The sequence below is a fragment of the Nelusetta ayraudi genome, unplaced genomic scaffold (assembly GCF_046127955.1).
Source record: "Nelusetta ayraudi isolate G7.1 ecotype Tasmania unplaced genomic scaffold, CSIRO-AGI_Nayr_v1 ptg000011l, whole genome shotgun sequence".
NCBI lineage: Eukaryota > Metazoa > Chordata > Actinopteri > Tetraodontiformes > Monacanthidae > Nelusetta > Nelusetta ayraudi.
The window spans coordinates 13,702,091-13,718,274 of record NW_027466061.1 but is presented as its reverse complement, the minus strand read 5'-3'; the positions used below and the strand labels follow the sequence as shown (position 1 = coordinate 13,718,274).

The 16,184-nt window shown below is 43.9% G+C and overlaps 1 protein-coding gene across 1 annotated transcript in view; it reads right to left on the bottom strand.

Moving 5' to 3' along the window:
* The window catches only part of LOC142885085 (neurocan core protein-like), a 37,573-nt gene extending 23,678 nt beyond the window's left edge, over window positions 1-13,895 (bottom strand). Inside the window, exons 1-2 of the mRNA XM_076021207.1 lie at window positions 13,558-13,895; window positions 4,027-4,100 (exon numbers count right to left, since the gene is read on the bottom strand). Of these exons, the coding sequence (XP_075877322.1) occupies window positions 4,027-4,093 (67 nt within the window). The 5' untranslated portion in view covers window positions 4,094-4,100; window positions 13,558-13,895. The remainder of the gene's footprint in view (window positions 1-4,026; window positions 4,101-13,557) is intronic.
* Window positions 13,896-16,184: the final 2,289 nt, after the last annotated feature.

Here is a 16,184-nt window from a genome sequence, read left to right as displayed (position 1 = left end):
AGGAGTAGATGTGGACAAAGCGAAGCTTCTGACCCATTGATCTCTTTCCAGGACCTCAGGACCTCAGGGACTCCTTTAAAGTTTCCCACTCAAACATCCACACAAGAACTTCAGTTTATTTTTCACTGACAACATATTAAATCCTCATTCGAGCTGAAACCATTCATTGATTACTACACTTCAAGTGTCATTTATTGTGTGTGTGTTTTGCTTCCTTTTTCTAATCTTGCTGCTTCTAAACATTGGTTCCACCGTTGTGTTCCACATGGAGGATCACATGGCTTAGTGAGACACACATGAAGCCAGGATAAATTGTTTATTATGTTCTGTTCTGCAAAGGACAGGGCTTTTTTTAGACATTACATTGTCACATTGCTTCATCAATCTGAAGAAAATCATTATGAATTGTTTACAAAAATTGATACTGAAGACAACGTTCTTGTAAGTTAAAAGGGAGTTATGTTGCTGCATTCAGTGGGATAATGCAAAAGTTTGTTTTTCAGTGTGTGTGTGTGTGTGGTGTTCAAGCTCTACGCTACCTGAACCTGAACAATTTGGGCTTCTGTCTCCAGGCCCACAAATCTCTGCAACTCTGCTGTCAGAGCTAGTTGTGTAGACTTCAATTCCTGGTGAGTAGCATCTTTAAAAAAAAAATAATAAATCTGCATCCTCTTTATGTGGAGTCTTCTAGAAGGAGTGCAATCTGTGCAGTGTAAAACTTGCCAAAATATAATGGATGTAAAATGCCAATTCCAGTTTGCTCCTTCATCTGAGATTTGCACGAGTCAGATGTAGTCGTTGGAGCCAAAATGAGTGCAAACATCAATGTTGTTTTCTGGGAGATATTTGTGTATCAAAGTACGCATTACCTAGCCTGACACAAACCCAGTTCACTGTGCCCTTTGTTGACATGGAAACGTTCACAGTGGTAACATCAGTGGAGTTTATTATTGCGGTTGTGTGTTCCAGAATTTTGCAGATCATGTACGATACAACACAACCAGCCCAGCGGGGGACTGCGGCAGCACTCAAAGCTTTACCTCTGATAAGTTTATTCAAAACAGTGACTTCAAGATTGTGGACAAACAAATGAAATGTTCATGCGGACGTCTCCACATGTCAATCAAACGTGGCACAGAACCTGGATTTACGGTTCTGCAGACTGATACCTGTCCATCTGGTTGCCAAGATGTGAAGACTCAGTGTAACCATGACAACAGCATCACCTGTACAGGAGTCGGACCATTAGCTGCCTTCCTGGTGGTTGCATCTTCCCATGACCACCCATATTTCACATCAAGGAATTCTAAAATCCTCAAGCCGCCAAAGAGATTCGTTTTGGCTTGTTTTTAAAAAAAAAATCATGGTTCAATTTACACTTTCCTTTTACTTATCATCCAAATATAAATAAATTAGCAAACTCCTGGTTACGGCCAACCAAACAGCACAGCAAATGTTCATGTTTCTACTCATTACATCCAGGAGTAACACAGACTCTAAAGTGTGACAAAGTGCCGGTTTATCAGACGTAATTACAATGCTTTAATATGCTCAAAAAAATAGCTCAGGGACCTTTGCATTTGTTCCCCACTCTGTACCTCTCCACTCAGAATTCCATTGTTAGTCAAATACAGCAGTTTGTAGCAAACTCAATAAGCATAACAAGGGAACAAGTGTGTGTGTGTGTGTGTGTGTGTGTGTGTGTGTGGGGAGGGGCAAACAAAAAACAAATCCTTATTAGGTATATTGCATGGGGTGGAATTGAATCACTGAAAGATATTTCCATCTGCATTTAGATGGGACGGCGCTCACAATATAATCCCCCATGAGAGCGGCGCTGTGCGCCGGCGAACGCCCCCGCTTTCTACCTCCAAATCAAATGTAATCACAAAAAAACACCCGAGAGTAGCACAGCCGACGTGAGCGAGTGAGTGAGCGACGAGAGAGAGGAGTGGAGGAGGAGGAGCAGACCCAGCAGAGAACCACGGAGAGACGGAGTAGGTTTGATCTGGCAGGGTGGCGGTGGTGGGGGCGGGGGGGTGAAAATGAGAGCCTCTGGAAGGCGATTGCATCCTTTTAGCGTGGCGCTGACAGATGTGACAAAAGAAAAGCAGTCGGTAAAGAGGAGGAGAGAGCTGGAGGCGACATGAAAGGACTCTCTTTGTCATTACCAGATGCCATCTTATTCCCCTCAATCTAACCAATAAGATGAGCGCTTCACAGATTGACTGCGAGGAAGCTGTCAGGGCAGTTGAGGCTAACGCGCCGTATTGTGTTTTCAATGTAAGGCTTCACTGCATGTATTTAGAAAATGGAGGGCTTCAATACATGGATTTTTTTTGTATCATTATTCCTCACAACGTTCTGGCTCATTATTTACAGCACAAAACTTGGAAAAGGTTTTGGTTTTGTCTAACCATAAAAAGGGAAGCTTTGAATTCAATTAAGTTGATTTTTTAATTTTTTATTTGTAAGTGATATAAATATTGTAATTGGTTTGTGACAGCTACATTTTGTTAAAGACATCAGAAAAAAACAAAGATTTTAAATACATTTCCAATGCAGTAACTTAAGCTTTTAGTTTTCTATGTCACGGGAGCTTGGTGCTCTCTCAGACAGATACATTTGACAGACGGAGAAGGTCGAGCATGCTACAGCGTTTAAGAACAATTACCTTGACATTTTGAAAGTTCACTTTAAAATTCCCTCTGACAAACTACAGATTTTATTTGAAGGGATATTTCACTCAAAATTGCGGTTCTCCGCTGGGTCCCTTGAGACTCTGGTGATATCCTCCAGGCACGCAACTAATCTTCCACAGAGTTCCACAGACAGGAATTCTGCCCTATAGGAAAATCACATGGCTTCACGCCGCTTGTGTGGCGTCATCATGGTGCCCAGCGATCTAATCTGACGCTAACTAAAAAACCAACTCAGTTGTCTCCTCGCCGGCTGTTCATTCATGTGCGTGGCACAGCATCGGCGAGAGCACAGCTGCCTGTGTTTACATGCTCCTGGAGAACGCTGCATCGAGGCTCCCTCAGAGCAGGAGGTGGACAGCTGCTCTGGTAAAGTCAATTTAAACACAACAGTGCATCAGAAATATAGGAGAAAACTAAACGTCAAGGGCTTTCAGCATGGCGGGGAGGAGGTGTGCCATATTCTGTTTATCCTGATCCCAGTGTCTTGGCTGACAACATCTGATTTCTACCTTGGACACCAACCATGCAAAAGGCATGATTTTTTTCTTTGGTCGTGATTTTATTCAAGCATGGATTTAATTCACAAAATGGTGAAAATGCTGAAATGCCAGATTTTAATTTTTTAATTTTAATTTACATTTTAATTTTTTAATTTTATTTTTTTTTAATTTTAGAGATTACTTTCAGCCTCACATCCCTTCAGTTTCAAGGTTGTGCAACAGAAACAGACGAAAAAAACACAACTGGGGGCACCATATTGACTTTCTGCTGTGAGCCAAGTTTTAATTGTAGGAATGAGCAGTGCAATAGCCGGCTTTAATGAAATCCAAACTGACCGGCCACTATCCTGCATGCCAATTGCAAGAAAAGTAATTAAGGAGAGGAACTTATCTTTCCTCCAGGCAGTCAGCAGCAGCACTGGGACCACAGGCCGGTGATACTATCCACCAGAGACGTGCGGCTCTGAGATGTTTTGTCTTTCCTCTTCCATAATTGTGAATTTTATGCAAAGTTGTAACGGAACAGATGGCCAACTTAACTTGCACGAATGGTTTTGGAGGTGTTCCATCTTATTCCCACTGAGTAGGTCTGCACATGTCCTCAGCACGTCATTTCTCCATTAATGCACCTAAACTTATATGTGCACATGCACAAATAAACTGGCACTGCTCACTTTCTGTTTGAAGGTCTGGATGCTCACCGTTTCATCACCATGGAGTCGTAATTTGACGCATCGATTCCTCACTTCATATCAATATGCTGGTATTTTCTGCAACACTCTAAGATGCAACAAAAAATCAGTGCTTTTTTTGACAAAACTTACCCAAGCTTAAACTGAGCTGCAACATCAGGCCGAAGACGATCAGCTGCCCAGCTGACCAGAGCTCCATCCTGCACCTGCACAGACACACAAATACCGCTGGTTAGAAGTTGAGCTTGCAATGCAATGATTTTTTTTTTTCAACATTCAATGTCTTGTTTGCCACTTCCACATTCCATCTGGCACTTTGTGTCTTTGTGTAAAAACATGCGGCTGAATAAATGGGAGAAAACACCAAGCAAGCCCTTGGAATTACAGTGTTTCATGAATGTGGCTGTTTTGTTTCAGAACAATTTGGTGTTTTTTAATGTTGAACGAAACAGAGGGCATCTTCTCTTAAGTGCACTTGAAACAACTCACCAGCTGCTGGGTTTGAAAAAATATTTTCCAAACCTAATTAGATCAATCTGGCTTGGATTCTAAAAGATTCTCTCAAATTCTAAAAGCCAAAAACTGGAAATGGACTTGAGTCTGATGTACATCCGCTATTTGAAATAATCTGAGCTGAATTCACTCAAAACCATTTAAAGCACTTGACAGTGTAGAAACAAAAATGTCAAACATGCTTTGGACTCAAGTTAGATGAAATAAATAATTTATGCAGCAGAGCTAAATAGACCTTTTTGAATACACCAAGGTAACTGCAACTCATGCCACTGGAATCCCTCGTGCAAAGAAAAAAACGATTATACAACAGCGATTCAACCCCCCCCCCCCCCCCCTAAATTGGTGGAATAATGGTGGCCCTCCGCTGCGGCCATGTGAAAGTTCAGCAAAACCTCTGACTGCATGAGGCCGCAGCGTGCAGGGCGCAGAAAAAAAATAATCAGTAAAGCATTCCACTCAGACTGCAAAGGGCACTGTGACACCTGCCATCCTGTCATTACACAACAATTTGTTGACTTTTTTTTTTTCAACCGGTGAGCTGTAGAGTCGGCCTAAGACCCCACTGTGCCACACACTCGGAGGCACCCCATCTCTAAAGGAGGGTTAGGACCCAGTGACGAGCTGTGACAGATTGGGGTCGAGCCGTTGGACTGGGTGCTAGCTAAAGGGACGGCCTGAGCCGCCTGGGTGGCTGACAAGAGATTTCTTAAGGCTTGGAGAGGGCCATGACACCAAGGAGTTTGCCCAATCTTGTAAGCGGAGAGCATTAGAGGGGGTTTGTATTGGGGAGCCTGGGACATGGCAGGGGCCCAACAGCCACTACACACAGCAACTGAATACAGAGTGCGGCCCGCTATACAGCGCACTACTGTGTACCGACCGATGCCGCCATTCAAACCGTCACCAGATTCTCTACAACACGCGGTGCGGTGGCCATCCAGCCGCGCCAGCTGCATACTAACGAGCACCTTTTGTTAAGGACGTGACAGAAACATGTCGTGAGCACCTCCCACTAAATCTTTTCCTCTTCACTTTCTCAAGCACAGTTTGCATTTTCTGCTGTTTGGTGGGGAGAAGATTCATACGTTTCAACAGCGTTGGGGAGATTGTTCGGCAAATATAATTGCTTACAATTCCAAGTTATTTCCTCATTGAAAATGTAATAGTGTAACCATTTTAATTAGTTTCAAAGTAATGCAAAGTAAATTACATATATTACATTTTAACTACTTTTCTAACAACAGTTACCAAAAGGAAGTGAAGGCAGGACAGAAGGGCAGGCAAAGTCCAGGTTGCAGAAGAACAAAAAACTAAAAAAAAAAAATTGAATTGAAACTGACTCAAAACTGACCAAGACACACTAATGTGGTGTAACGGACAGGACGAAAACATGGCAGCAACAACATTAGTGATACAACGACCGGACACAAACAAAGGGAGAAAAGGACTGTTTATACAAGAGGGCAGGGGAACACAGCTGACAGTGATCAAGGGCAGGGTCGACAATGACACACAGGTGAGGCAAGAAAGGTGGGAAAATAGTGGCAAGAAGTAAAAGTGCAAAAAATACAAGGGCAGACCAGACTTTCAAAATAAAACAGGAAACAGTAAAACAGAACATGAAAACAACAACAACAAACGGGCATTACAAAGCCAAACTGCATCACCTCTTTTTTACTGTGAGATCATTTTGAGATGAAAAATCAGGGAACATAACCTACTTCATTTTTAATCAGACAATCAATTCTTTTTCCAAAGATTTACCTGCTAAACCAACAATACAACATTTAATTTTGCACTCAATGAACCCCATTGAAAACGCAACTGTGTACATTTTTGCACATTTTTTTATTGTATCCGTGTGTCTTGTGAATGCCAATTTATTTATTTTTGCCAATTTTTCAATCAACCAATCAGAAACATCAGAATAGTATCAACCTTAATCTCCAGGGGGAAACAGGAAAGAACGGTGCTTGTGCCAGGCCAGTGCACAAGGCAACAATAATTAAAAATATTAAACATAAAGCGCTGCCTTTTTAAAAAAAAAAAAAAATGGACATGTAAATAAAATTGTAATCATGAAAAATAACACAAGTAACGTTAATTTAATTACACAAGTAATGTAACTGATTTCAATGATCTTTATTTTAGTAAGTAAATCAGTAAATTACGTAACTGGTTGCGCCCCAACACTGCGTTTCAGTGGACTTCAATGTCCACCTGGTGTGAATTCTCAGGCCACTACAGGAGCCGGCGATCAGAGCGAACGTGGAACCGAGGAGCGCCATGGATGAGGCTGAAGTGCTCTCGATAGACCTCAGCACTTGACTGCGGCGGGAGAACATGAGAGCAAGAGTGGCCCATCGGTTCTGCTGCCGGTGGGAAAGAGTGGGCAGCGACATTTGACAACGTTTTGAAACACACAAACATAAGCGAAGTGAGCACAAATGGGCCTTGATGATCCGCCAGACACACTTGCGCACTCTGCTGTGTTGCAGTGACTAAAAAAAAACAAACCCCAAGGTATAGGTCACTGACTCGAACCTTCTGCATTAATGAGCACACGGAGCAATAAAACACACGCACTGGCAGCTGGCACCTCTTGTAGGCCACCACATGTATTTTAACCTCCCTGACCCACATAATGCTTTTCACCATATAACAGCGGCAGGTTTATGAGCAAATACTGTCAAATACACAGTAAAATGAAACGGCCTCATATCTGACAGCCTTGAAGAACAAGCCAATTAACACTTTTAGCCGACGCGATGTTGCAATACCGACAGGACATCAGACTCCCATGTTAATTTAACTCCGATTTTTTTCATGACAGCAGGCGGTTTCAACACTTTTGCTTTTGTTTTCTTCTTAACCATAACAAAGAACGTCCTTTTTGTTGTTTTTTTGTTGTTCAGCCTGGCTTTGTGCAGAATCTCACAGCTCTGCTCGCACACAAAAAGGAGATATTGTGCTATTTTTGCCCCTCGTGGAAAAGATTTTGTGACTGGGGGGGAGAAAAAAAGCCGCCAGCTTATTTTGAGTTTCACAGGAAGTTCCAAAACCTTGGGCAACTGTGGGAGGACAAAGAAGGAGAAGAGGAAGAGCTGATTTACAGCTAAAAATATAATGTGGCTGAGCAGAAGACTCTGTGGACTTCAGATAAATCCATTAGCTTTTGGAGGCAGGAGCGGTTTCACAGGATGGAGTCAAGCGGTCATGTTTCTCTGAGGTGATTCCTCTACTCTTTTTCTTTTCCTTTAATCATGACTCACACAACGATTACCTTCACAGAGCTGCTGAGTGACCTGGACAGCTCCGGCTCCACAGGACAGTTGGCCGAGACGAGGGTGGAGAGATTGCTACGGAAGATCCAGCAGAGCGCACGGTGAAAGTGCTTCAAAGATAGAATGCGTCACTCTTAATTTGCTGTTTGTTTGCAGCCACCCCGGTTAGATTTGTGCCTGATATTGCACCTCCCGACACGTGCGCTTCACATAAACGCGTTTCAGAGATAGACGAGTGCAAGAACGGACATACAGCTCCACAAATTAAACTAAAGTGGGAAACTCTTGCAAGTGAGCTGAGACGAATCAGATGATGTTTGCTTCTTGCTGCCATCGCTCTCTCTCTCTCTCTCTCTCTCTCTCTCTCTTTCTCTCTCTCTCTCTCTCTCTCTCTCTCTCTCACACACACACACACACAAACAAACACACACACAAGCGCTCTTTGTATATATGTGTGTTGTGACTAATCACACTGAATGCAAGTAACGCACCACCGGCCTGGGCTTCAGATGGAGAGAGAGACTTCTGGATCAAACTACTTGCAGTTTTACCCACACAGATTTTAGTTTTATTCGAGCACCCTCTCCCACCCTGACGCCACTGATCTATTTGGGCGTGGGGGGGACAGAGGATATTTCAGTCCAATCAATTGGAGAAAAAAAAAGCTAGTTAAAACGTCTAACTTTCCTTCAATTTACTTTCTTGTCAATTTGTTTCAAAAGGAAAAACAGCATGCCGACATCGAGTCCACGCCTCGCTGCTCCTGCCTGTACCTGTGAGACTGACAGCTCTCCCAACATCACCATCTGCCACGGCGGTGCACTCAACAGACCTACAAGCGGATGATCACAGATCTGCTCATTTTCCCTCTCCACCCCCTCGTGCTCAGCCTCTTTCTGCCGCAGCTGCATGTGTGTGTGTGTGTGTGTGTGTGTGTGTGTGTGTGTGTGTGTGTGTGTATGTGTGTGCGTGCGTGTGTGTTTGTCGGGCACGCTTGTGCAAAAGGATTCAGCCGTAATGTGAGGTTGTATGCAGCTGTGTTAGACAGGAGGAGGGGGAGGGGAGTCGATGAGAGGGAGGAAGGTGGGGAGGGAGGTAGGGGGGAAATCCATTTAAATGCATTTGATTAACAAATGAGCGAGCCACACTATTTATAAGCAGGCGCATAAATGTGTGAGAACAGCTTTTAGAGGAAGCGGAAGGCGGAGAGGGCAGACTGCGGCCTCGCTGGAATCAATCATCTCTTATTTCTGCAATGCATAGAAAGGGATCAAATCCCAGCGACTTCAGTTGATTTGTTACCTCTGAACCTTTTACTGGAAGAGGAAATTTATTTTCTCCTCCTGTTTAGAAGACATCTCTTTTCCGTTATTTATTTATTTTTATTTTTAATTTTGTGCATAAATAATCTTCAAACATAAAAGTTTCTGCCAGTAGGTACAACATGCCTTGACTTACTTACAATGGATTTTAATAAACCTAAATTCCTTTCATTTATGTGGAATATAAATATTTTTAAGCTCTGCCTGTTACTCTTTCAAACCTGGTGTGGCAGATTTATCTCATACAGCCACCTGGTAAAGAGCCAACATAAAGCGCCTGTAAAGATGGCTGAAGGGCATTCAGTCTGTCATCAGTGCTGCTTGCTCAGGTCACCACTATTGCCATATTCTTAGTGTTGGTGCGAAGGGAGACATTCGCCACATGTGACTACATGCCATTGTGTTTAACTGTCAAATTTATTTGGGAGTGAAGCGAAAACATGTCGTTCTCCAACAAAGGCCTTCACTGCAGCTCTTTGTTCTCCTCTGAAAACTCTATTTGGGTCTGACAAAATTCTGTTGGCACTATATACATTTCACCCTGTTTCTCCTGGTTTCCTTTTTCTGAGGATTTTGAGGGCTGTTAAGGAAAGGTAATGGTATGGTAAGGTGAGGAAGATTGTAGAGTTTATATCTGGCTGATCCAGCAAATGGGCAAAATTATTGGGTTAAAATATGCTTATTTAGTCATTAAGTCATGATTTGCAAAAAATATTGGCAATTGGCAGCTCGTTAAAAAAAGACAGGACTATCTTCAGGTTTACAAATTATGATCTTTGGTGCCTACCTTGCTCGTTACTATTGAGTGGAGGAGCTTATGGCCAACCATCAGGGACATGGATAAGAGCAAAGTGCTCTCCTGATTTCACATGATGAGCAACGGCTGTATTTTCAACATTGCCGTTACCACTACACCACATAATTGGCAATATTGTTAAAGAGGGTCAAAGCTCACATATGTGTTGCTAAGGCTCTGCCTGGGAGCCACATCACCAGCTGTGAGTGAAAGATGGCACGTGTCAAAGGTGGAGGTTCCGAGGCGGGAGCTTGGTGACGGAGTCAATAAAGGATCAGGTGCATTAGACTTCGGCTGCAGTATTGACTATATTGCTCAAACACACACACACACACACACACACACACACACACACACACACACACACACACACACACACACTCACTGCTTGCCGAGTGCGATATGTTAAGCAGGGGCCACCATGGTTGGACCACAGCTTCATCCGCGGGGGGAGCCGTTGCTTGGAAAATGCAGTGCCACTGGATTACAGACACGCACACATTGACGCTCTGCCGGGACTTCCGCCAAGAATTTCTCTGCCTAGATAATGTGCTGAGTCTGTAGAATATCAACTAGGTGAATGAAGGAGCTCTGTCTGTCTGTCTGTCTGTCTGTCTGTCTGTGGAGCGTCTGTGCCAGTTTGGGGCCAATCCCCTCATGGTCACATCAGCTTGTGGCAGCACGGAGTCAGATGCTTTGGTAAGACACGATAAATAGATAAGATTAAAATGTAAAAAATAATAATGATAATGATAACACATGGAAACACTGACTTTTCACAGTCTGGTTTGAATAAGATGATGGTTATGTTTTCTGCACTGCCTGGGCTGATTAAACTGCTCCTGCCTTGCCGAGCTCCCCCTCAACTGAATGGAAAGCCAAACATTTGTCTTCCACCAGCGGCTGCCTTGGAGGACAGCCCCTGGCCAAAGACAAAGAGAGGGACCTTTCTCTTTGTGTGGGTGAGCTGTTCAGCTGTGGTCTCATCAAACCCTCTAATGATTGGCCCGGTGGGCTGCTTTAGTCCCTCCCAAGCTTACGGCTGAAGGTGATTGATTGGCTGGTTTATCCAATCCCCTTTCGATTTCTGGGGCTCGGGGGAGGCGGGATGGGGTTGGGGGTAGCGGTGGGGGGCTTATCTGGCGGGAACCTTCCAGGAAGCTCAGGTTCAAGATTACCTCCAAGTACGACAGCGTCACCACTCTCCTCCTCTTCCGCATTTCACAAACATTTGTGAAGCGATTATTGGATTGCGAAATTTTGGGAGCTGTCCAGTGCTGAAAGCACAGCCATTCTTTGTTAGGCCAAAGCCTTTTTTCTGTATCTGGCTGCAGCCGGACCACAAAGTTTAAAGAGGTCATAAAATTCTCACAGATGTTCTCAGTCTTGTTCACGGCTGAAGGAGATTGTGTGTGAATTAATGGTTCAGGGCTAAAGAAATGACAGCAACAGAGAGTGGCTCATGCATTCCCAGTACTGTACAAAGACTAAGACCCTGAATGATTCTGAGGTGAACAATAGGCTCTGATGTAGATTTGCATTTTTATAGTACTATTCCATTAACTATTAGTGCTGCATTGGAAGAGAGACCTCTTAATCACCCAAGTGACTTATCAAAGCGAGCGTTTATATATTAAACCTTGACTGAAATTTACCTTGGGCTTTCACTTAAAATGCACCCTCAGCGATACAGATGAAATACATTTATATTAGCAGAATGCAGAGAACCACCACCTTATTTCCAGCAAGGAAAAGTAAACTTCTAGCATGTGATTTTATATTTTCATGGTATTTCGCATGATATCTATATATTTTGCGCATTTTATTTTTTCCATTTTGATCAACAACATGGTGATTTTGGTTGGAAATTCTTGAGAGATGTCAAAAAAAAAAAAAAGCTTTCTAACTTGCTAACCACTGTGTTATTTATTTATTTATTTTTCATATATACTTATTCACTCATTTATTTAAGAAGACAACATCTCATTGATTTAGGGCATAAAATATAAAATCTGCATGTCGGCCAAATCCTTTTTCCTGTCTTATCGGCTCATTGTTTCACCTCAGCTGTTCCCAATCTATCTGAAAGCGTCTAACGTTACACTGTCTCCATCACCCTTCGGGTGCAAAGTGACTCCTCGAATTGAAGAAGTCAGACGTGATGAACAGGACTGAGGCAGCTCAGCCAACCCACAGCTCTATTTTGGAATTAGACCCCTTTTCTTCCCCTACAACAACATCTGATCCCTTTGCACGCAAAAGTGCACTCATCCACACAGACACACAGGAATACACAAACATACAACAGCGACTGTGCGAGGGCATACTGGAGTGCATACACGGATGCCTGCACGCTCTTTTTTAGTTTCTGAGACACACAGTTAATCCGGACAGAATGAAAAATGCATGCAGTAAACTTTCCGCGGGGTCTCTTAGCCTCATTCCTCACTCTGCCCCCGTCCTCTCTCCCCATCCCAACAAGCACCACTCCACTCCACTCCACTCCACTCTTTTATCTGTCACACATTTCACCGGGCAGGGCTCGTCGACAGCATGACGTCGCCTAGTTAACCTCGGCGAGCTTTACAACACTGACACGCAGCTGGTGGCGGGCGCCCTGACAAGTCTCACAGAAGAAGAAGAAGAAGAAGAAGAAACTTCCAGGCAGAATGAATGGAGATAGAGCGAGCTCCGCCGAGCTGCGGGGAATCTCATAATCTCAGACAATACAGCTCATTTGTCAAGGTGACCCAGAGTGTTCTCTCGCATCTCGCTGATTTGTACATAGTGTTTGTTTTCAGAGTGCACAAGTCACCAAAATGAGGAGCGGAGAGAGCCCTTTCTTTCTGCTCGGCGCCATGCACTCACCAGAATTTACTGACTTTTTGTGTCCGTTTTCAATTTCAAATAGTAAAGGAATATGAGTTCTGCAGTTACAAACACAGGGAGACTTTATCAGGAAGATAAAATATATGATATAAAGGAGGCCCTTTGGTGTCATGTCCCGGTGACAGAAGGTGCAGAAGCTCAGAAGCTTCCGATGATTGTGGCAGCGATTCAACACACACTGTCTGCGATTTCCATAATGTGTTTCACAAACACCTGTTCAAGAGTTCAGATCTGCTTCCATCCGTTGCATCACCCCCAACAGAAGGCACTTTCGCCATCCCCCCTAATTCATGCCACATGTGTTTGGGCGCTGTAGGAGAAGATGCAGCTGGTGCAAAACCAAAGTTCTCCTGAAGACAAGATCTCCTGAGAGCAAATCATGTTCACGGGAGATGCAAACCAGAGCAACTCGGCGCAGTTATGATTTATGCATGCCCTTACATGGCTCGTAAATATAGACCAATATTAAAAGCTCTGACTTGTGAATAATTAAAGATGTAACAAACGGGTACGATTTGTGCGCATAAAAAGCTGTGATCGCGCCTGTGGAAAGGCTTTGATTGCCCCAGTGGAGACGGCTACTGTTGATAGAATCAGATTCATTTATTTTTTTTTTTAAAGTAAACCAATCCCACAAATTCCAGCTTCACTTTCAGAACCAAAGACGATGAAAGACTTGCTTCAATTGAAATAAATGGACCAGACCGCTACTGCAGCTGGTGGTCGCTCTCTAACGCCCTCCGCCACCGGCTGACTTGGAAGAGGGGAATACACGCTTGACCAAAAACAAGATTGAATTTACGACTCACGCCAGAGGAACATTTTGTTTATGTTTATTTTTCGGTTTGACTCTTACCTTCAAGCGGACACGGAACGCGTGGCGTTGTCGCAGGCGGCGGTAGCGGCGGCAGCCTGAGGTGTCTGATATGAGAGCCAAAAGCTTTGGCGACTCGGTGCAGGTGCTCGTTCTCTTTCTCTCTCCTCTCCGACCCCCCCGACGCTTCCTTCCCCCTTCAGGAGCTCGCGGACGACAAAAGGCGTAGCGGGGGTGAAACAGCACTTTGCGGCGGAGGGTAGACGCCGGGCGCGTGTGCGTAAACGCGCGCCGCGTATCGGGCTCGTCTCCTGCGTTTATCCTCTCCTCGGCGAGTGGCAGCCTTGGCGCAGTTCACCCTCTCTCTTTCTCTCTCTCTCTCTCTCTCTCTCTCTCTCTCTCTCTCTCTCTCTCTCTCTCTATCTCTCTTTCTCTCTCTCTCCCCCCCTCTCTCTCTTTTACAGACACACACACACACACACACACATCTGATATCCGCCGGGTCGGGAAAGGTGCACGCGCAGACACACACGCATGCACCAAGGTGTTCCCAGCACCGCCCCCCTCCTCTCCCCTCCCCTCCCCACCAGCAGCCATACGCAGGGATCCGTCTGAACAAAGAGGCAAACGGTGACAGGCGGACGCCCCCCTTTTCATAGAGGGGGTGTCTGAGAAGAGGGGAGGAGGAGGAGGAGGAGGAACAGGGACAGGAGAAGGAGTCAGGGGAGGTGTCGGGGTTTATTCTTTATATGACCGTAATCCGATTCCTACATAAATCTCAAAGGTTTATCCGGCGTCAGGAGTCTATGAATGAAATTAAATTTTAACTCATGAGCTTCTTACCCCGAGAGTCTGGGCAGCTCAGCCACCCACGTCACCTCCAACACACACACACACACACACACACACACACACACAAACTACACGTCCTTACATTATAATGAGACAACAATTAAAAAAGAAAGAAAAGAAAGAGAACTATCTAATTAAAATGTGCAGCCACAACATTTGCCGGGTGCCGAGCTGCAACAGCTGCTGACTGAAAACACAGCTGCCTCAGACTACAGTGACCTGGCAACGTCGCTGTCCATGGAAACCAATCAGGAAAAGTCTTAACCAAAGGAGTGAAGCGCTGCAATTTCTTTATTTGAACGAGCATATTTCTGTGCCGATGGAAACTCGGACCACAGGTGCAGCAGACCACAGCGCACTGAGGAGCAGCAGATTCTCTGTTATTCATAATCCTGCAGGTCTGCACTCTATCTGCCTGAGAGTGCTTTTGAGTTATGCATCTTCTCACAGGCCCAGTGAAATGGAGACAGGATTATTTGATTATGGAACGAATCCAATTCTTTGTTTTAGTCAGAGGGGTAAACAGAGTCGTTCTGAAATTGACATGTGTTCCCGTCATCAACTATCATTAAAAAACTTTTGAATTTTGACCTCAATAATCCACAAGATATCAGAAGTAACTGTTCTTTCCAGTAATAATATCAGTAAGACTGTGTGACTCAGTGTTTTCTTCCTCTACTGGCTGAAAGATTTAGAAATTTCATGTCTGTTTCATGAACAAGAGCCAAGAACTTTTTCGATTGCATGCAGATTTAAAACTGATTAAATCTGACCGCGTTACTCTCCCAAGTGAAATATATTTTCTTTTTATTAGCTTTTTCCTGCATCGCATCATGACACATTAATTCCAAGAAAACATGAAGAAGTATTAACTGTAGTTTTTAAAAAGAAATGCGCCTCTGTGCTCACTAGAGATAGATGGATCTTATTTAAACCAGTGTCAAAAGAATACACAACACATGTCTGCACTCTTCAATAAGAGAAAGGCTCTAAATCAATACGAAATATTGAAAACTTCCATACCTCCATGGACTCAGAGGGGATGAGAGCCTCAATAGGTGCACAATCTCTCTGCTTCAATTCCAGGTAATCGATTTGTGGCTGAATCATACCCTGTCTTTTCTCCGACAGCCGACCTTGTTTCTCACCTCTTTCCTCAGCTTCGGCTCCGGTATCCTCAGCCTCAAAGCTTCTGCCGGAGCGTAAAGATTACTGTCATATTCAAATACTTCTGCTCAAGTCAGCTAAGGTTACGCCAGCTGACTGGAATCAATCAGGCAGACGGAGAAGCCGTTGTGGAGTAAAAATTGATGTTTTGGCAGCTGAGGTGAAGGTCAAGTCAGAGCTACAGCAACAGCAGATATTGGCTTTATACATCACAAAAAACAAAAGAGTCACTGCTCGTCGAAACGCTGTCACCAGAGTTACACCAAGCGTTAACTTGATTCTCTTTTGAAGCATATGTGGAGACGCATCAGTTTTAGCAGGAAGCTATTGACAGGCTGCAAACATAAGGACTAAATTTACAGAATTCTGTGCAGCTATAAAGTAGAGGGGATAAATAATCCACTTGTGTGCACCATAAGAAAAAAATAAGAACATTTGAGATTGTGTCCAACACGGGGTCTTTAGAATTTAAATTTACTTATGTCATACTGATAAAACAAGATTAACCTCAAACTTGTGCGCTTGCGGGGTCTTTGTTAAAGCTGTGGTAGGTGAGAGGTTAAACACTGATGTTGCTGTAAGTGTTGACATTTACAGCAACATCAGTGTTGTGACAAAATATTGTGGTAAAAAAATGTACATTTTGTGAA